This window comes from Microcaecilia unicolor, chromosome 13 (assembly GCF_901765095.1).
Source record: "Microcaecilia unicolor chromosome 13, aMicUni1.1, whole genome shotgun sequence".
NCBI classification, from domain to species: Eukaryota; Metazoa; Chordata; class Amphibia; order Gymnophiona; family Siphonopidae; genus Microcaecilia; species Microcaecilia unicolor.
In genome coordinates this window covers 86,472,282-86,487,185 of record NC_044043.1, presented here as the reverse complement: position 1 = coordinate 86,487,185, position 14,904 = coordinate 86,472,282, and the positions used below count along the sequence as shown (strand labels likewise).

The window sequence follows — 14,904 nt, the reverse complement described above, 5'->3', positions numbered from 1 at the left end:
GCAATTATACATTAAACAATCAGTCCATCAATAATTGACTCCTTTGCCTTAAAGCTTCCGTCATGAGGTTAAGCCCCTGATGCTGAAATAACTCAAAAGAACCAGGCCGCCCCCATAAGGGGAGGCCACCCACAAACGGGTCGAAGGCCAACGAAGATTAGAGGATAAAAGGGGGGAGGGGTTACTGGGGGGGGGGAGGGACAGAACAGCTACAGGTAACTCAAGTAAGGAAAGGGTTAAAAGAAAGGGGAGGAATGGAGAAAGGAGGGGTGGGAAGAAAGTTGCAGAGAGGCAGTCTTTTTGTGACCAGCGAGCAGAGAAAGAGCAGCGCTGACCCAACCCACCCTCCCGAATAACAAGTAGCATTCGTCGCAGCTGGTGTGAGGCGTGTGACAGCGATGGTTACACAGCAGATTAAGATATAAGTTATGTGAAAAATCGTTGTTGAAAATTTGTGGGTGCAAAAGTTGAAACTTAAGAAAATAAATATATGGCTGTATGGTAGCACCGAGACGCAGCTTGTCTCCTGGCTTGGACGGCCAGGAGGCCCAGAACATCGTGTTGGAAAACAACGTAGGTGCATCCTTATACGGGATGCACCCAGAAGACAGCGGGTGCTGCTATGAGAGACAGCATAGAGAGGCAGGGCCGCCGAGAGACTAGGGCAGGCCCGGGGCAAGGCCACTCTGCCTCCACCCCCACGCCGCTGCCGTCCCCCCATCACTGCAGTCCATGGTCTCACCTGCCTGCCTCCACGGCTCCGGGCCCCCTGCATTCAAAGTGGCAGTCACAGATCGCCTCTCTTCTGGCCTTCTCTTCCCGTGTCCCACCCTTGTCTGATGTAACTTCCGGTTTTCGCGAGGGCGGGACACAGGGAGGGAAGGCCCAAAAGGAGGCGATCTGCGACTGCAGCTTTGAATGCAGGGGGCCCAGAACTGAGGAGGCCCGGGCCTGGGGAATTTTGTCCCCCGTGCCCCCCCCCCCCCCAGGCGGCCCTGCAGAGAGAGACACAGGGTGCTTAGACGACACAACCTGTGAGGCAATAAAAGCAACGTTTGAGGGAAGCTGTGTACCCAGGCTGGAGCAAAATGCAGAGAATATGACAAGTATTGAATATGTTATGTATTATGTTAGAAATATAATGTTAGTTATTTCTGGCTGCAGCCTAAATAAATTCCAATTTCTGTCGAAAGCGGACTGTAGTATATTAATAAGTAATGCAAGGGGTAGTTAAATCTGAGAATCTGAATGTGTGCCAAGCGCCCATGTTGTGTATAACCACATAACTGTCGTCGGTAGACGATAATCCGATTTTGTCAAGCCAAAAAATTCAGTACTCAACGTCCGACGACCTTTAATTCTTGCATGTGTGAATCATCTCTATCAGTCTTGATGCATTTCATAAGGCCGCTGTTCACACAAATAGGGAAGCGGTTAACTTCTCCTCTGCTTCTCTAAGAAAGCGGTATTCAATCCTCCTCTGCTTCTCTATGTGGGACCACATTTCGGGATTATTAGATGTAATTCCGTTTGTAGCACCACAAAGGAGGAGGAGGTGGTTAGGAATGAATGAAGAGGGTGAAAATAGCCGTAGAGTTTCCTAACTTTCCAATTTACGTTTTATATTTATGTAATCCGCTTAGACTCTATTGATTTTAGCAGGATATAAATACCCTGAATAGAACAGGAAAGTATGGAACATACCGTGTTTCCCCGAAAATAGGACATCCCCCGAAAATAAGACCTAGCAGGGGAGGCCTTATTTTTCGGGGAAACATCGGGGTCACCCCCCCAACCGAGATCGTCGGCTCCCCCCCTCGATCAGCGGCTCCCCCCGCCCTCAGTCACTCCCGGAATCAACCTCTTAACCGCTTCCTTTCACCTTCGCACTCGCCGCAAGCAGCAGGGCTGGCCACTCCTTCCTTCCGTGTCCCGCCCTCGTCTGACGTTACGTTACGTCAGGCGAGGGCGGGACACGGAAGGAAGGAGTGGCCTGCCCTGCTGCTTGCAGCGAGTGCGAAGATGAATGGTGAAAGGAAGCATTTAAGAGGTTAGTTACTTCCGGGAGCGACTGAGGGCAGGGGGAGCCACCGATCGAGGAGGGGAGCCGGCGATCTCGGGGGGGGGGGGGGGGGGGGACCCCGATGTTTCCCCGAAAAATAAGGCCTCCCCTGAAAATAAGACCTAGCAGGTCTTGGGGAGCAAAATTTAATATAAGACAGTGTCTTATTTTCGGGGAAACACGGTAGTAACATAGTAGATGACGGCAGAAAAAGACCTGCACGGTCCATCCAGTCTGCCCAACAAGATAAACTCATATGTGTATACCTTACCTTGATTTGTACCTGCCTTATTCAGGGCACAGACCGTACAAGTCTGCCCAGCAGTATTTCCCGCCTCCCAACCACCAGTCCCGCCTCCCATCACCGGCTCTGGTACAGACCGTATAAGTCTGCCCTCCGCTATCCTCGCCTCCCAACCACCAACCCCTCTTTCACCCACCTGCTCCGCCACCCAATTTCGGCTAAGCTTCTGAGGATCCATTCCTTCTGCACAGGATGCCTTTATGCATATCCCACAAGCATAGAGGATCCTTACTGTAGACAAGGGAGAGTAAAGGCAGAGATTGGGTAGGGAAAACAGTATTGCAGTAGGAATGGAAAATGGATAGCTTTGATGGGGGCTTGTGGTCATTAAGGGGGCAATTCTATAAAGCAGTATTTACTTATTTTTTGAAATTTTATTTATTTATTTATGCAGACCATTTATACCCCGTTTTATACCACTGAAAGCGGCCTCAAAGCGGCTTACAATGAACTGATGAAACAATACAAACAAGATGGAGTCAATCCAGAGGGCAGCTACTATAATGGTCAATGGCCTTCGTCATAAAGCATATGGGGACAAAGATCTTTCAATATGTATACTTTGGCAGAAAGGCGGGAGAGGGGAGATATGATAGAGACATTTAAATACCTCTGTGGCATAAATGCAAAGGAAGCAAGTCTCTTTCGATTGAAAGAAACTTTGGAAGGAAGGGGCATAGGAGAAGGTGATGGGGACAGACTCCGAGAAAATACTTCTTCAGGGACAGGGTGGTGAATTTGTGGAATGGCAGAAAGCTTGGGACAAGTACAAACGATCTCTAAGGGAGAGTAAGGGATTGTCGATGGCATGGATGAGCAGACTGGATAGTATATAATAATTATATTAATTTATTTATTCTATTTGTGTTCTGTTATTATGTAATGTTTAACATCTTGCTTTTTGCTATAAATTGTAATCACTTTGAACTACATTTGGATTTAGCGGGATATTTAATAAAAAAAAAAGGATTACATTAGAATAGATTGGATTAAAACACTTAAGAGGTCTTTTACGTAGGCGCGCTGGCATTTTTAGCACACGTTAAAAATAGGCTTGCGCTAAACACTAAAGACGCCAATGTATTTCTATGGGCGTTTTTAGCATTTAGCGCGTGCCTATTTTTAACATGCGCTAAACACCAAGGCACCAAGAGGGGAATTCTAAAAATGGTGCTCAAAAATCAGCGTCAAGTACTGCTCTATAAAGCACACTTCTGGGATGAGCGCTCTTTAGAGAACAGCGCTTACAGACGATTCCAGCACCTAAAGTTGTGCACCGGTATACCAGCTGAAACCTGGTATAAATGCCAACACTCAACTCATGCTATTTTCCTATATAAATGGCCCTATTCTATAACAGTGCACACAAATTTTCAGAACGCCCCCGATCTGCCCATGCCCCTCCCGTGGCCACATCCCCTTTTGAGTTGCGCACTATGGGGGGTCTTTTACTAAGATGAGCTAGTGTTTCTAGTGCAGGCTAAATGCTAGAGGTACCCATAGCAATATAGAGGCGCCTCTAGCATTCGGCGCATTCTAATCATTAGCGCGTGCTAAAAAACGCTAGCATGCCTTAGTAAAAGAACCCCTATGGGATTTTGGCACCCCGTGTTTTAGAATGGTATGTAGGCAGATGCACGTGTCAATTAACTTTAATAATTGATCAAGGCCAATTCATTCATAGTTAACGGCTCACTAACTAATTTACTTGCACACGCATCTTGAATCTACGCTGACATTTTGGCGGCATATAAATAGAGAATCCTGGGGCAAATGCACATACTTATGCAAATGCCAATATTTCAGCTATGCATTATTCTATGATGTATATAGTTCGAAGTTGGGTATAAACATGGGCAGAGTCTAGGCAAGGTGCACAGTTATATAAATGACTATAATTTACACGCATGTTTTAGCAATCTAGGTGTGAACATTTGCACCAGCTCTATGGCTGCTGTAAGTGGTCAGAACTAAGCTGTATGCACATATACTACTAGTTACACTAATATTCTATGAAGGAAAGTAGGTATGAACTTTCCTTTATAGAGTGGACTCCAAACTGGCGTCATCTTGGCGACTAGAAATAGGTGCACTGGTAAAGGATTGCCTTCCCGCTAATATTCTATCATTTATGTGCACATTTGCACACTCTGCCCATGCTTCACCCATATAAATGTCCACCGGCAAAATACACACATGGTACATGCCTTTTCCCTAGACGGTATTCCATAAAGGGTCATTTACTCACTTAAGTAGACACTTACGCAGGTATAGAATACCACCTGCTACCTGAGACTAAGACGGCTTCTTACAGATTTATCCCCCAATGTTTCACTATAGCCTGTTTATTTCTTGTATTTCCTGTTTGGGGAGACAAAATGGCTCATCCTTACTCTGTAGTTTGGACTCTTGATTGTCCCACTTACATGACAAGATTATTATCTATGTCGTTTATTTGTAGTGCCTACGGATCTCCAAAAACCAAATGTCTACAATTTCTCTTGAAACAAAGCATTTACAAGTCATGTCTGAGCATATGGAAGTTATATAACTTCTTCAGTGCTAAAGTGAGTACTGGAGGTGATAAGGGAATGCGGATGTCCAAGTGTTTCTGCTGGGTTACTGTACACAAGTTAGTGCCGTATCGTCATGAAACACTGACCCACTGCTGGTTTGCTAAACTCCTTCACCATGATAAAACCATGGTGAATAGGCAAGCACAGTCCAGAACGGATTAGGCTGCACGTTAGAAAGGCTGCTCAGGACTCAAGTCTTCTGAAGGACAAAGTATTAGGTTGTCCGTGCCATGAAAAGCCCATTCTGTGTCCCGTTCACATATTTCCAGACACCCAGAGGTCCTTGCCAACAGCCTGTCATGTGAAGCACTTGCAAACCTCTTCCTAATTCACAGGACTTCACTTCATTATGCTACAACAGAACTCAGTTCATAATGCTACAGGGTGCAAGCCGAGACCAGGCATCCGAAATCTTTTAGCTCTCGATATTTACCTAAGTTGCCGGTGCAGAGACAGCTGTGTGTCCGAGGTTGTGGCTTGGTTTGATGACTGTCAAGGATCTGCTGAACAAGCTGCTCCACAGAGAACCCTGAACTGCTGTTCCCATTGCTGCACGTCCACTTAATACCATGAACTGTGGAGAGAACATCGGAAACGACGCATTAGAGACTTGTTATTCTTTCAGAACCAGGAGAGATGCCGTTAACTACAAGGCCTGCAGACAAATGTGTATGGAATGGAAAGGAATTCGACTATATCATCTACCAATTTTCAGACAAACTGCATTGTACAAGTCAAAATGCACCACCTTGTAAGGTGGAGATGCTACCTATATTAGGCTCAGAAATATTTAAAGATACAAGCTTTTGGTAACTACTAAAGTATCTTCCTCAGACAATGCACTGCAGCTGCCGGGAAAAGAACACTACAAGCATAATGGCAAGATATGCTGTTGAACATTAAAAATGGTTTATAGTCTACTGAGGTTCATTGTTCCCACTGGCCACATCCATGATGTGCCAATAGGATCAGAATGAGGATATTGGCTCATCTGTCCCTTCAACTGAACAGGTAGAGAAGGAAAGGTCATCGAGTCCTTCTGCACAAGATATGTGTGTCAGCACTACGGAGTCCTTCTTTGAAGTAACCTAAGTCCTACAAGGAACAGTAATTTATTTATTGCAAATTCATTGACTGATGCACTTGGCTGGACAACAAGCCACTCTCCATGCAATGGAAAATCATTGCATTACTATGGCGAAACCAACTATTGTATCATTGATGATGTCATTCTTAATCTTTTCTGCAGTGTGTTTCATACTATCTGAAGACAGGGCCTTCATATTTTTCCAAGCTTATGAGCATCGTCGTTGGATAATTCTTATACTGGGTCAATGCAAACCATCACAGCCCAGAAAAACTCCATATACTCAATCAATGGGGCAGCAAAGCTACTTTTCAATATGGGGCGGAGGGCTCAGCTTCTATATATTGGGGTACTGGTTTAACTGCTATTTTCAACAAGAAAATAGAATTTTACAACAGTATGTCTTGAAGGGAAAGAGGAGAAGGTCTTGCAAGAGTTGTAAGCAAAGGGAAGAAGCAATGCATAGGAAAGGGAGAAAGACTGGGCAACTTCTTCAAGATTACCTTATCTCTATTTGCTACTAACTAAGGCTACAACACAAGCCCTTCAATTTACATCACACTTCAATGCACTTCCCCAGCCTAAACACCCTCAACTTCAAGCACCAAATGGTTAAAACTAGCTGACAGAGCCTGACCCCCAAGGACAGCAAACAAAACAAAGGTGAGCAAGTATGGCCAACAATCTTCAGCAGAAAGAACATGGCGGTGTTCCACTCCAAAATCTGTACTCCTCTCCTGTTTTTAAAGCTTGCACCCCTCTGCACTCAACTATGACCCAACATCCACTAGAGGTTTGCTTAAAGAAAACATTTTATTATGCTGCCATTCAATTTCAGAATTATAACTAAAACTTGGTATTATTTATTTCCAAACACTCGATATACTGACAAAAATGCCTACACATAGGCAACTAAGCAGTTTACAATGATCTCATAACAGAGAAAAGCAACTAAGCGGTTCCCAAAATAGGTACAAAAAAAGTCAATAAAAAAGACATAAAGCTAAAACAGTTAGCTAAAAATCATAAAAACAATTAGCTAAAACAACTACCTAAAATACAAAAACAGAGACATAAGACTAATCAGAATCAGAGAAACAGATAGAAAAGAGATGAGTCTTGAGAGCTTTTTCTTAAAGGCAGGAAGAGAGGGCTGATTCCTGATGAGTAATGGCAAGTCATTCCATTGCTTGGGACCAACATAACGGAATGCAGAGTGGCGAAAGGTGGAAAGACGGAGTTGAGGGGGGAGGGGGTAATACCAAGAGGTCGTTATCAGCTGAGCGAAGACACCGGAGTGGGGCATATGAAATGAGATGACAGTTGAGATAGGCAGGGGCTGAGGGGAGCCTGGATTTGTATACTAGAAAAAATGTATAGTAGTGTATGAAACCTAACATTAATGTGGATGGTATTTAGCTGGTGGTGGGTCCATGTTTTTTTAAACGTTGGCTGCATTGTGCCTTGATACTCAGTGACAGGCCCTATCCGGGCACCAGCGCTGAATATTTGGGCACTATCACGGAATATCCAAGCAGTTGTCATCTTGTCTGCAGTTACCGGGTACCCACTGATATTCAATGGCGGTGCCTGGATTGCTACCCGATTGAGGAGCCCTTTTACAAAGTGGCAGTAAGCCCAATGTGGGCTTACCGCATGCTATTCCGAGACTACCGCTGGCTCAACATGGCCGCTGGCGGTAGCTCCAGGTCAAGCACATGCCATTTCTGGAGAAAAAATGAAAACCCCAGAAATGGTTAGCGTGGCGGTAACCCGTAATAATCGGGCATCACTGCACACTGCCTGGTTACCACTGGATTACTGTGGGAGCCCTTACCGCCATCTCGATGGGTGGTGATAAGTGCTCCCTGCCGCATGGCCACGCGGTAAGAGTTACCTTACCATGTGGCCATTGGTTTTTTTTTGGGGGGGGGGGGATGGGGCTTTTTACCTGCTGTGGTAAAAAGGCCCTGATGCACGGGAAAAATGCCCCCCCCCCCGCCACTTCTGCAGGACCCTTTTTCCTGCAGCTTGGTAAAAGGACCCCTAAATTAGGTCAGCCTTTTTGCTGTTCTGATTTAACTGGATAGTTAATCTGATTGGCTCACTTTAATATTGGAAGTGCCCAGGTAATTCCTGGCCCCACCTTCACTCTGCCCTCGGACTACCCTGGCATCAACTGGACTTTCAGTTGCACCAATCTGGGGAGCCTCTCACATCCAGTCAATATTGACCCACTGTTGCAGGCAGTGCCATAATAAGGGCTTTTGAGTTAGGCAGTTACATAGGATGAAGATATAGAGGGGTGCAAAAATTAATCTCGGCCCACCTTCTCCTCTCATTGGTGGTGGCGAAGCAGCAGGGCACTAGCGGGTGAGTTTTACAGGGCACAAGTATAGCTCGGTATGATCCTGATTGTAGAAAAAATATTTCAGTTCATTTTTCATCATTTTGGGTTGTTTTTGTTTGTTTTTGGCTGATTTTTGAATAATTTTCAGTTCATTTTAGAAATTTTATGTAAAATTTGATCAACATACATAAAATTCTTTAATATACATAAATCTATTTTATGCACATTAATGTGGAGAAGTCATATATGTAAAATTAATTTAAGATGCATTTATTAGACACATAACATTTTCCAAACAGAATGGGCATCCCTGCGATTGCATTAAGAATTAAACAGCAAGATTTCATTGGCAAAGGTTTACATAGCAAGTAAGTTGCTTGCTGACAAAATTCACTAAATGAATTTAACACCACGTTTATTATAATCCTAAGAATAATATAGTAATTGATATTTTAATTTGCATTTATGAATTACAAAGGATTGAATCTCTCTGTCTCTATCCTGCATCTCAAATACCTCTGGCATTTCTCCCCATTTCTCTTTGCTACAGCAGGCTCTAACATGCCTTGTATAGTTTTAGTTCTAAAGCCCTCAATTTAGCTCTATGAAAGATTCTTCTGGATGCCATAAGACTGTTTCAGAAATGGTTTTAGTGTAACAATTCATTTCAGCTCCCCTCAGGCAAGGGTTTAGTACAGAGAGAACTTGGCAGCTTTTAGAAGGTACTTACGTGCCCTGTTATAAACCCAGAAGTAGAACTGAAAGGCTGAAACAGATTCCTGAAAATTCTTGATCAGATAAGCTTTGCTTTTATTTGCATATTCATATTGAAATGATAAAGATTTTGAAGTTCTACTTGAAAGATGTGGATATAAAAAAAGTTATCCTATATAATAAAACGCACCTCCAACATTCTGAAGCTGACTGCATGGCTGAGGCATTCCTGCTCTCTGTATCCATCTCCTGAATTGACATCACGTACTTCCGGGTTCATCACAAGCAGAAGTGACCAACCACACGAGGTTTCTCGGCTTCAGAATGTTGGAGGTGCATTCTATTAAATAGAATTGGTCAGTTCCTTGAAGCACAGCCAGAGCTCAGCTTCCTGCACAGTAACGCTCAGACACCAGAGAGAGAAGGGGGGGATAGGTATCTCTGTCACACACACTTTCTCTCTCTCTCTCTCTCTCTCACAGTCAATGTCTTTCTCTCTCTCACTCTCACACACTGTTTCTCACACACGCTATGTCTCACACTGTATCACATTCACTCTCTATGTGTCACACAGTCACTCACACACTCTCTTGGTCTCATACACTCAGTTTCACAGAGAGTCTGTGTCTCACACACACTCTCTCTCTCGCACACACTGTATCTGTGTGAAACACTCTCTCTCTCTCACACTGTGTCTCACATACGCACTTGCACACACTCTCATTCTCACACACACACTCGCACCCAGACTCACTCTCTCTCTCTCTCACACACACACTCGCACATTCACTCTCTCTCTCACACACAGTCACTCTCACATACACTCTCTCAAACATACACACTCAGAGGAAAACCTTGCTAGCGCCCGTTTCATTTGTGTCAGAAACGGGCCTTTTTTACTAGTAAATATATAAATCACATGGAGCACTTAAAAGCATATAAAAATATACATATGGACTGATGATGATAATAGTGTCAGACAGCTTGAAGTTTTAAGCTTTGCAGCAATGGCATATTGAAGTCCATTTACTCATTAAGGGGGTCTTTTATGTTCAATTGTAAAGTGCTGCGTACGACTGGTAGCGCTATAGAAATGATTTATAGTAGTAGTACTAAGCCTTGGTAGCGTTTTTAGCTCACGGTAGAATCGGCTGGCGGTAAACGCTGAATCACCAATTATTTTCCTATGGGCGTCTCAGCGATTACCACCAGCTGATTTCTGCCACGAGCTAAAATCATTACCGCAGCTTAGTGAAAGGTCCTCCAAAACATGCTTACTGCAGCTTGAACAGCGTAACGTGGGGCACGCCGAGGCATCCTGATTGCAAATGTGCTTGCACTACTCATATACTAAATTTAAAAAAAAACTTTTTAGCCAACAGGGCATGTTTAGTGGGCGGAGAGTGGACGTTTCTGTGCTAATCAATTAACACATGGGCACCGCTGCTCGCTACTGATTAGCGCAGGATTAGCAAGTAAGCTCTTACCACCTACGAGCTCACAAGCTAATTTTTGTTAATGGCCGTGTGCTAATGGCAACATTAGTGGATGGCCATTAAATCGGAAAATGGAAAATCAAATATTTTCTGGCTGTGGCTAAGGGGCGCTTTCACTAAGCAGCGCTTGCCAATCTGGAGCTACCGCTGGCTCAGCGTGGGTGCCAGCGGTAGTTCCACCCCTAGCGTGTGGCATTTCCGGTGCAAAATATTTCCGCAGGGGGTTACCCAGCGGTAATTGGGCAGCACCCCTCACCAGGGCCGCCGAGAGACTGGGCCGGGGCAAGGCCGACCCCGGGGCCCTGCCCCCACCGCCGCTCCCCCCATTCCCCCCGCCCCCTCCGTCCGCCACTGGGCCGGACCACCTGCATTAAAATCAGAGCGTCTCTCACCTCCATGAGAAAATACTGCAGGCAGCTGATTGCTTCCCTTCGGGCCTCCTTCCCTCCCTCCCTCCCTCGCGGAAATTGCGTCAGACGAGGGCGGGACACAAGGAGGGAAGGAGGTCCGAAGGGAGGTGATCTGCTGCCCTGCTGCCCGCAGCGCTTTCACATGGAGGTGAGAGGCGCTGTGATTTCAATGCAGGGGGCCCATCCTGGTGGCATACGGTCGACAATGGAGGGCAGTTGGGACTGCGGCGCCGGGCCCCCCCTGGAGGCCCAGGCCTGGGGAATTTTGTCCCCTCTGCCCCCCCCCCTCAGTGGCCCTGCCGCTCACTACCCAGTCATCACCAGGTTACAGTGAGAACCTTTACCATCACCTGAATGGGTGGTGGTAAGTGCTCCCCCCGCATGGCCACTTAGCAAGCAGGACTCATAACGGTGCGCTATGACCCCTGTTTGTTGCAGCTTTGTTAAAGGCTTCAATATGATTATAATACAATTGGTTTATATTGATAATTTTGAAGTTTTTTTGAAACTTTTTAAAGCCTTTCAATTCTACTTTTGGATTTATAGTGGAGGTTAATTATTGAGCTTGGAGTTGTTATTATTTTTCAAAATTTGAAGTATTATTATTACTAACAATAACAACATTTATTCTTATATTCCGTATACTCCAACAATAATTAGTTCTATGCAAATCACATAGCTAAGATGAACGAAGCATCCCAGGAAATGCAATAACAACAATCAAGAATTAAACAAGCTAGAACTTCTTAATATACACTCAATTCAATAAAAATGGCTGTAAACCTTTCTATCCTTACATGATACACTATTGTTGCAAAACAATAATAAAAATGTTTTAAATAATTTTCTAAAAATCCTATAATCAGTAACTGTCCTAAGAGTATTCGGGATAAGCTTCCGGCAAGTAGCTGCTTGATAACAAAATAAAGATTCAAACAGCCGAGAACCTTTCAGTCCCTTTAGACTGGGAAAGACAAAAGGACTGAATTGCCTTAATGTCCGCAGTATGGCAGCAGAAGCAAAAGAAACCAATGGACACATATACTGAGGAGCTCAACATTTAGAATCTTAAACAAAGTACAATGAAATTTAAAGGGCACTCTTGTGTTCATGGAGACAAACAAAATACTGAGAAATGTGATCTGATTTTTAAAAGTGAAAAGATCAAACCTGAGCAGTGGCGTACCTATTTTATATGAGGGACGCACATGCCCCTGGGCGGTGCACGCATGCACACACCCCACGGGGCACAGCAAACCCACACCTCCAAGAGGGGGATGCACAGAGCAGGGGCGCGGTTGTCAGCTTGCCGTTCCCCCGCCCCGGATCAGGAAGTTGACGTCAGAGGGAGCAGGGATCCGGCAGAACTGACAGCTGCGCACCTGCTCCGCACACAGCCCTGCTGCCGGCACCTGGAGTGGACTGCCCCCACCGCCCTGCCCTAGGTATGCTAGAGAACCTGACTGCTGTATTTTGAATTGTTTGGATTTTGTTTTTAGAAACCTAGGCCCCAGAAGCATAAACACATGATGGGTAGTTCTATAGACTGGTGACACTAATTGGTAATTATGCACGTATGATAGGCGCTATTCGTAACATATGCACCAGCATCGCTTACCCCCTTATTCTATATAGCATGCCTAGAGATCTGCGCTGAAATGCAGGCATATTCTATAACAATGCCTGTAACTTAATTGGTTTAACAAGATAATCAGCATTGATTACAGCACTTAACAAGCAATAATGAGCAATAATTGGCAATAATTAGAATTTACGTGCACAACTCGCTAAGCTTATTCTGTAAACAACTGCACCTAAATTCTAATGTGCGCAGTTTAAAAGGGGCTGTGGGCGGGGACATGGGCATTCCAAAATTTACACTCATTCTAGAATACGGCCCAATGTGTGTAAATCTACTCTCGGGGATTTACGCCACGTTTTCATTGGTGTAAATGGACGCGCATAGTTTAAGTGTATTCTATATACAGCACCTAAATCTAGGCACCGCTTTTAGAATAGGTTTAGGCGAAAATATTTACCGTGTGGCTTTTTTTAGGTGCCTTATATCGAATTTAGCCCTTAGCGCTAAGTGCATGGACGTGTCTCTGACATAGGTGTGTAACTTAGAGAATACTATGGGGCAGAGGCGTAGCTACGTGGGGCCACGGGGGCATGAGGCCCCACAGATTACGCCCTGGCCCCCTCTACATTTGACCCCCCCCTGCCATCGCTGCCCGTCCCCCGCCCCGCCGCCGCACCAGGTATGTTGTTTGCTGGCGGGGGTCCCCAAACCCCGCCAGCCGAAGAGTTTTCTTCATCGCCGGTGGACTCCGATGCCTTACGTCCTGCACCGTGCATGTAGCCCCATGCAGGACATAAGGCATCAGAAACAGATAATCCCACAACGAAGGCGCCAGAGTCGACTGGCGCAGAAGAAGACTCTTCAGCTGGCGGGGATTGGGGACCCCCGCCAGCAAACAAGGTACCTGATGCGGCGGTGGGCTGTGGGGCGGAAAGCGGCCGGGGGGGGGGGTCGGCGGTGGGGGAGGCGGCTAAACAGTGCCCCCCCCACCTCGGGCTCTGGCCCCCCCTCCCGCCGAGGTCTGGCTACACCCCTACTATGGGTCCTTTTACTCAGCTGTGGCAAAAAGTGGCCTTAATGCTCCCTCATGTGGGTCTTTTACCTGCAGCCGGAAAATGGATGATTTTCCATTTTCTGATTTAATGGCCACGCACTAATGTTAAATTAGCCAAGTAGGGGTTGAGAAACCCAATCTTGCTTAAAGGCACACTATCCCACTTAGGGTTCTCTCACATCATAACTAGCACACTTATTGTGATCAAGAGGAAAAGCCTCGAGAAGCTCCCAGAGTTTTACACTGTCATGCTGGAAAAGGACTTCTTCATCATCGGCAGAAACCTCTACAGGCAAAGCCGACGGAAGCTTGGGCGACCTTTCGGCTTGTGATCGTGAAGCAGAAAACAGTGATTCGAAATGCTGGCCACCTTTGATCACGGCCGGGGCCTGGAGAAGAACACGGAGACCAGCTAAAATCAAGCTAAGTTCTTCTATTTTGCTTGTTCCAGATAGTCAGAGTTACAGACCATTCTATAGAGGTTTTTGTCGATGATGAAGAAGTCCTGCTCCAGCATGACAATGTAAAAGTCTGGGAGCTTAGTTCATATATATAAGTACATAAGTAGAGCCACACTGGGAAAAGACCAAGGGTCCATCGAGCCCAGCATCCTGTTCACGACAGCGGCCAATCCAGGCCAAGGGTACCTGGCAAGCTTCCCAAACGTACAAACATTCTATACATGTTATTCCTGGAATTGTGGATTTTTCCCAAGTCCATTTAGTAGTGGTTTATGGACTTGTCCTTTAGGAAACTGTCTAACCCCTTTTTAAACTCTGCTAAGCTAACCGCCTTCACCACGTTCTCTGGCAACGAATTCCAGAGTTTAATTATGCGTTGGGTGAAGAAAAATGTTCTCTGATTTGTTTTAAATTTACTACACTGTAGTTTCATTGCATACCCCCTAGTCCTAGTATTTTTGGAAAGCGTGAACAGACGCTTCACATCCACCTGTTCCAGTCCACTCATTATTTTATATACCTCTATCATGTCTCCCCTCAGCCGTCTCTTCTCCAAGCTGAAAAACCCTAGCCTCCTTAGTCTTTCTTCATAGGGAAGTCGTCCCATCCCCGCTATCATTTTAGTCGCCCTTCGCTGCACCTTTTCCAATTCTACTATATCTTTCTTGAGATGCGGCGACCAGAATTGAACACAATATTCAAGCTGCGGTCGCACCATGGAGCGATACAACGGCATTATAACATCCTCAAACCTGTTTTCCATACCTTTCCTAATAATACCCAACATTCTATTCGCTTTCCGAGCCGC

At 45.4% G+C, this 14,904-nt stretch overlaps 1 protein-coding gene across 1 annotated transcript in view; it reads right to left on the bottom strand.

The window, feature by feature from the left end:
• The window catches only part of CAMTA1 (calmodulin binding transcription activator 1), a 2,140,984-nt gene that overhangs the window by 266,159 nt on the left and 1,859,921 nt on the right, over nt 1-14,904 (bottom strand). The window contains exon 7 of the mRNA XM_030186102.1: nt 5,376-5,516. Within this exon, the coding sequence (XP_030041962.1) occupies nt 5,376-5,516 (141 nt within the window). The remainder of the gene's footprint in view (nt 1-5,375; nt 5,517-14,904) is intronic.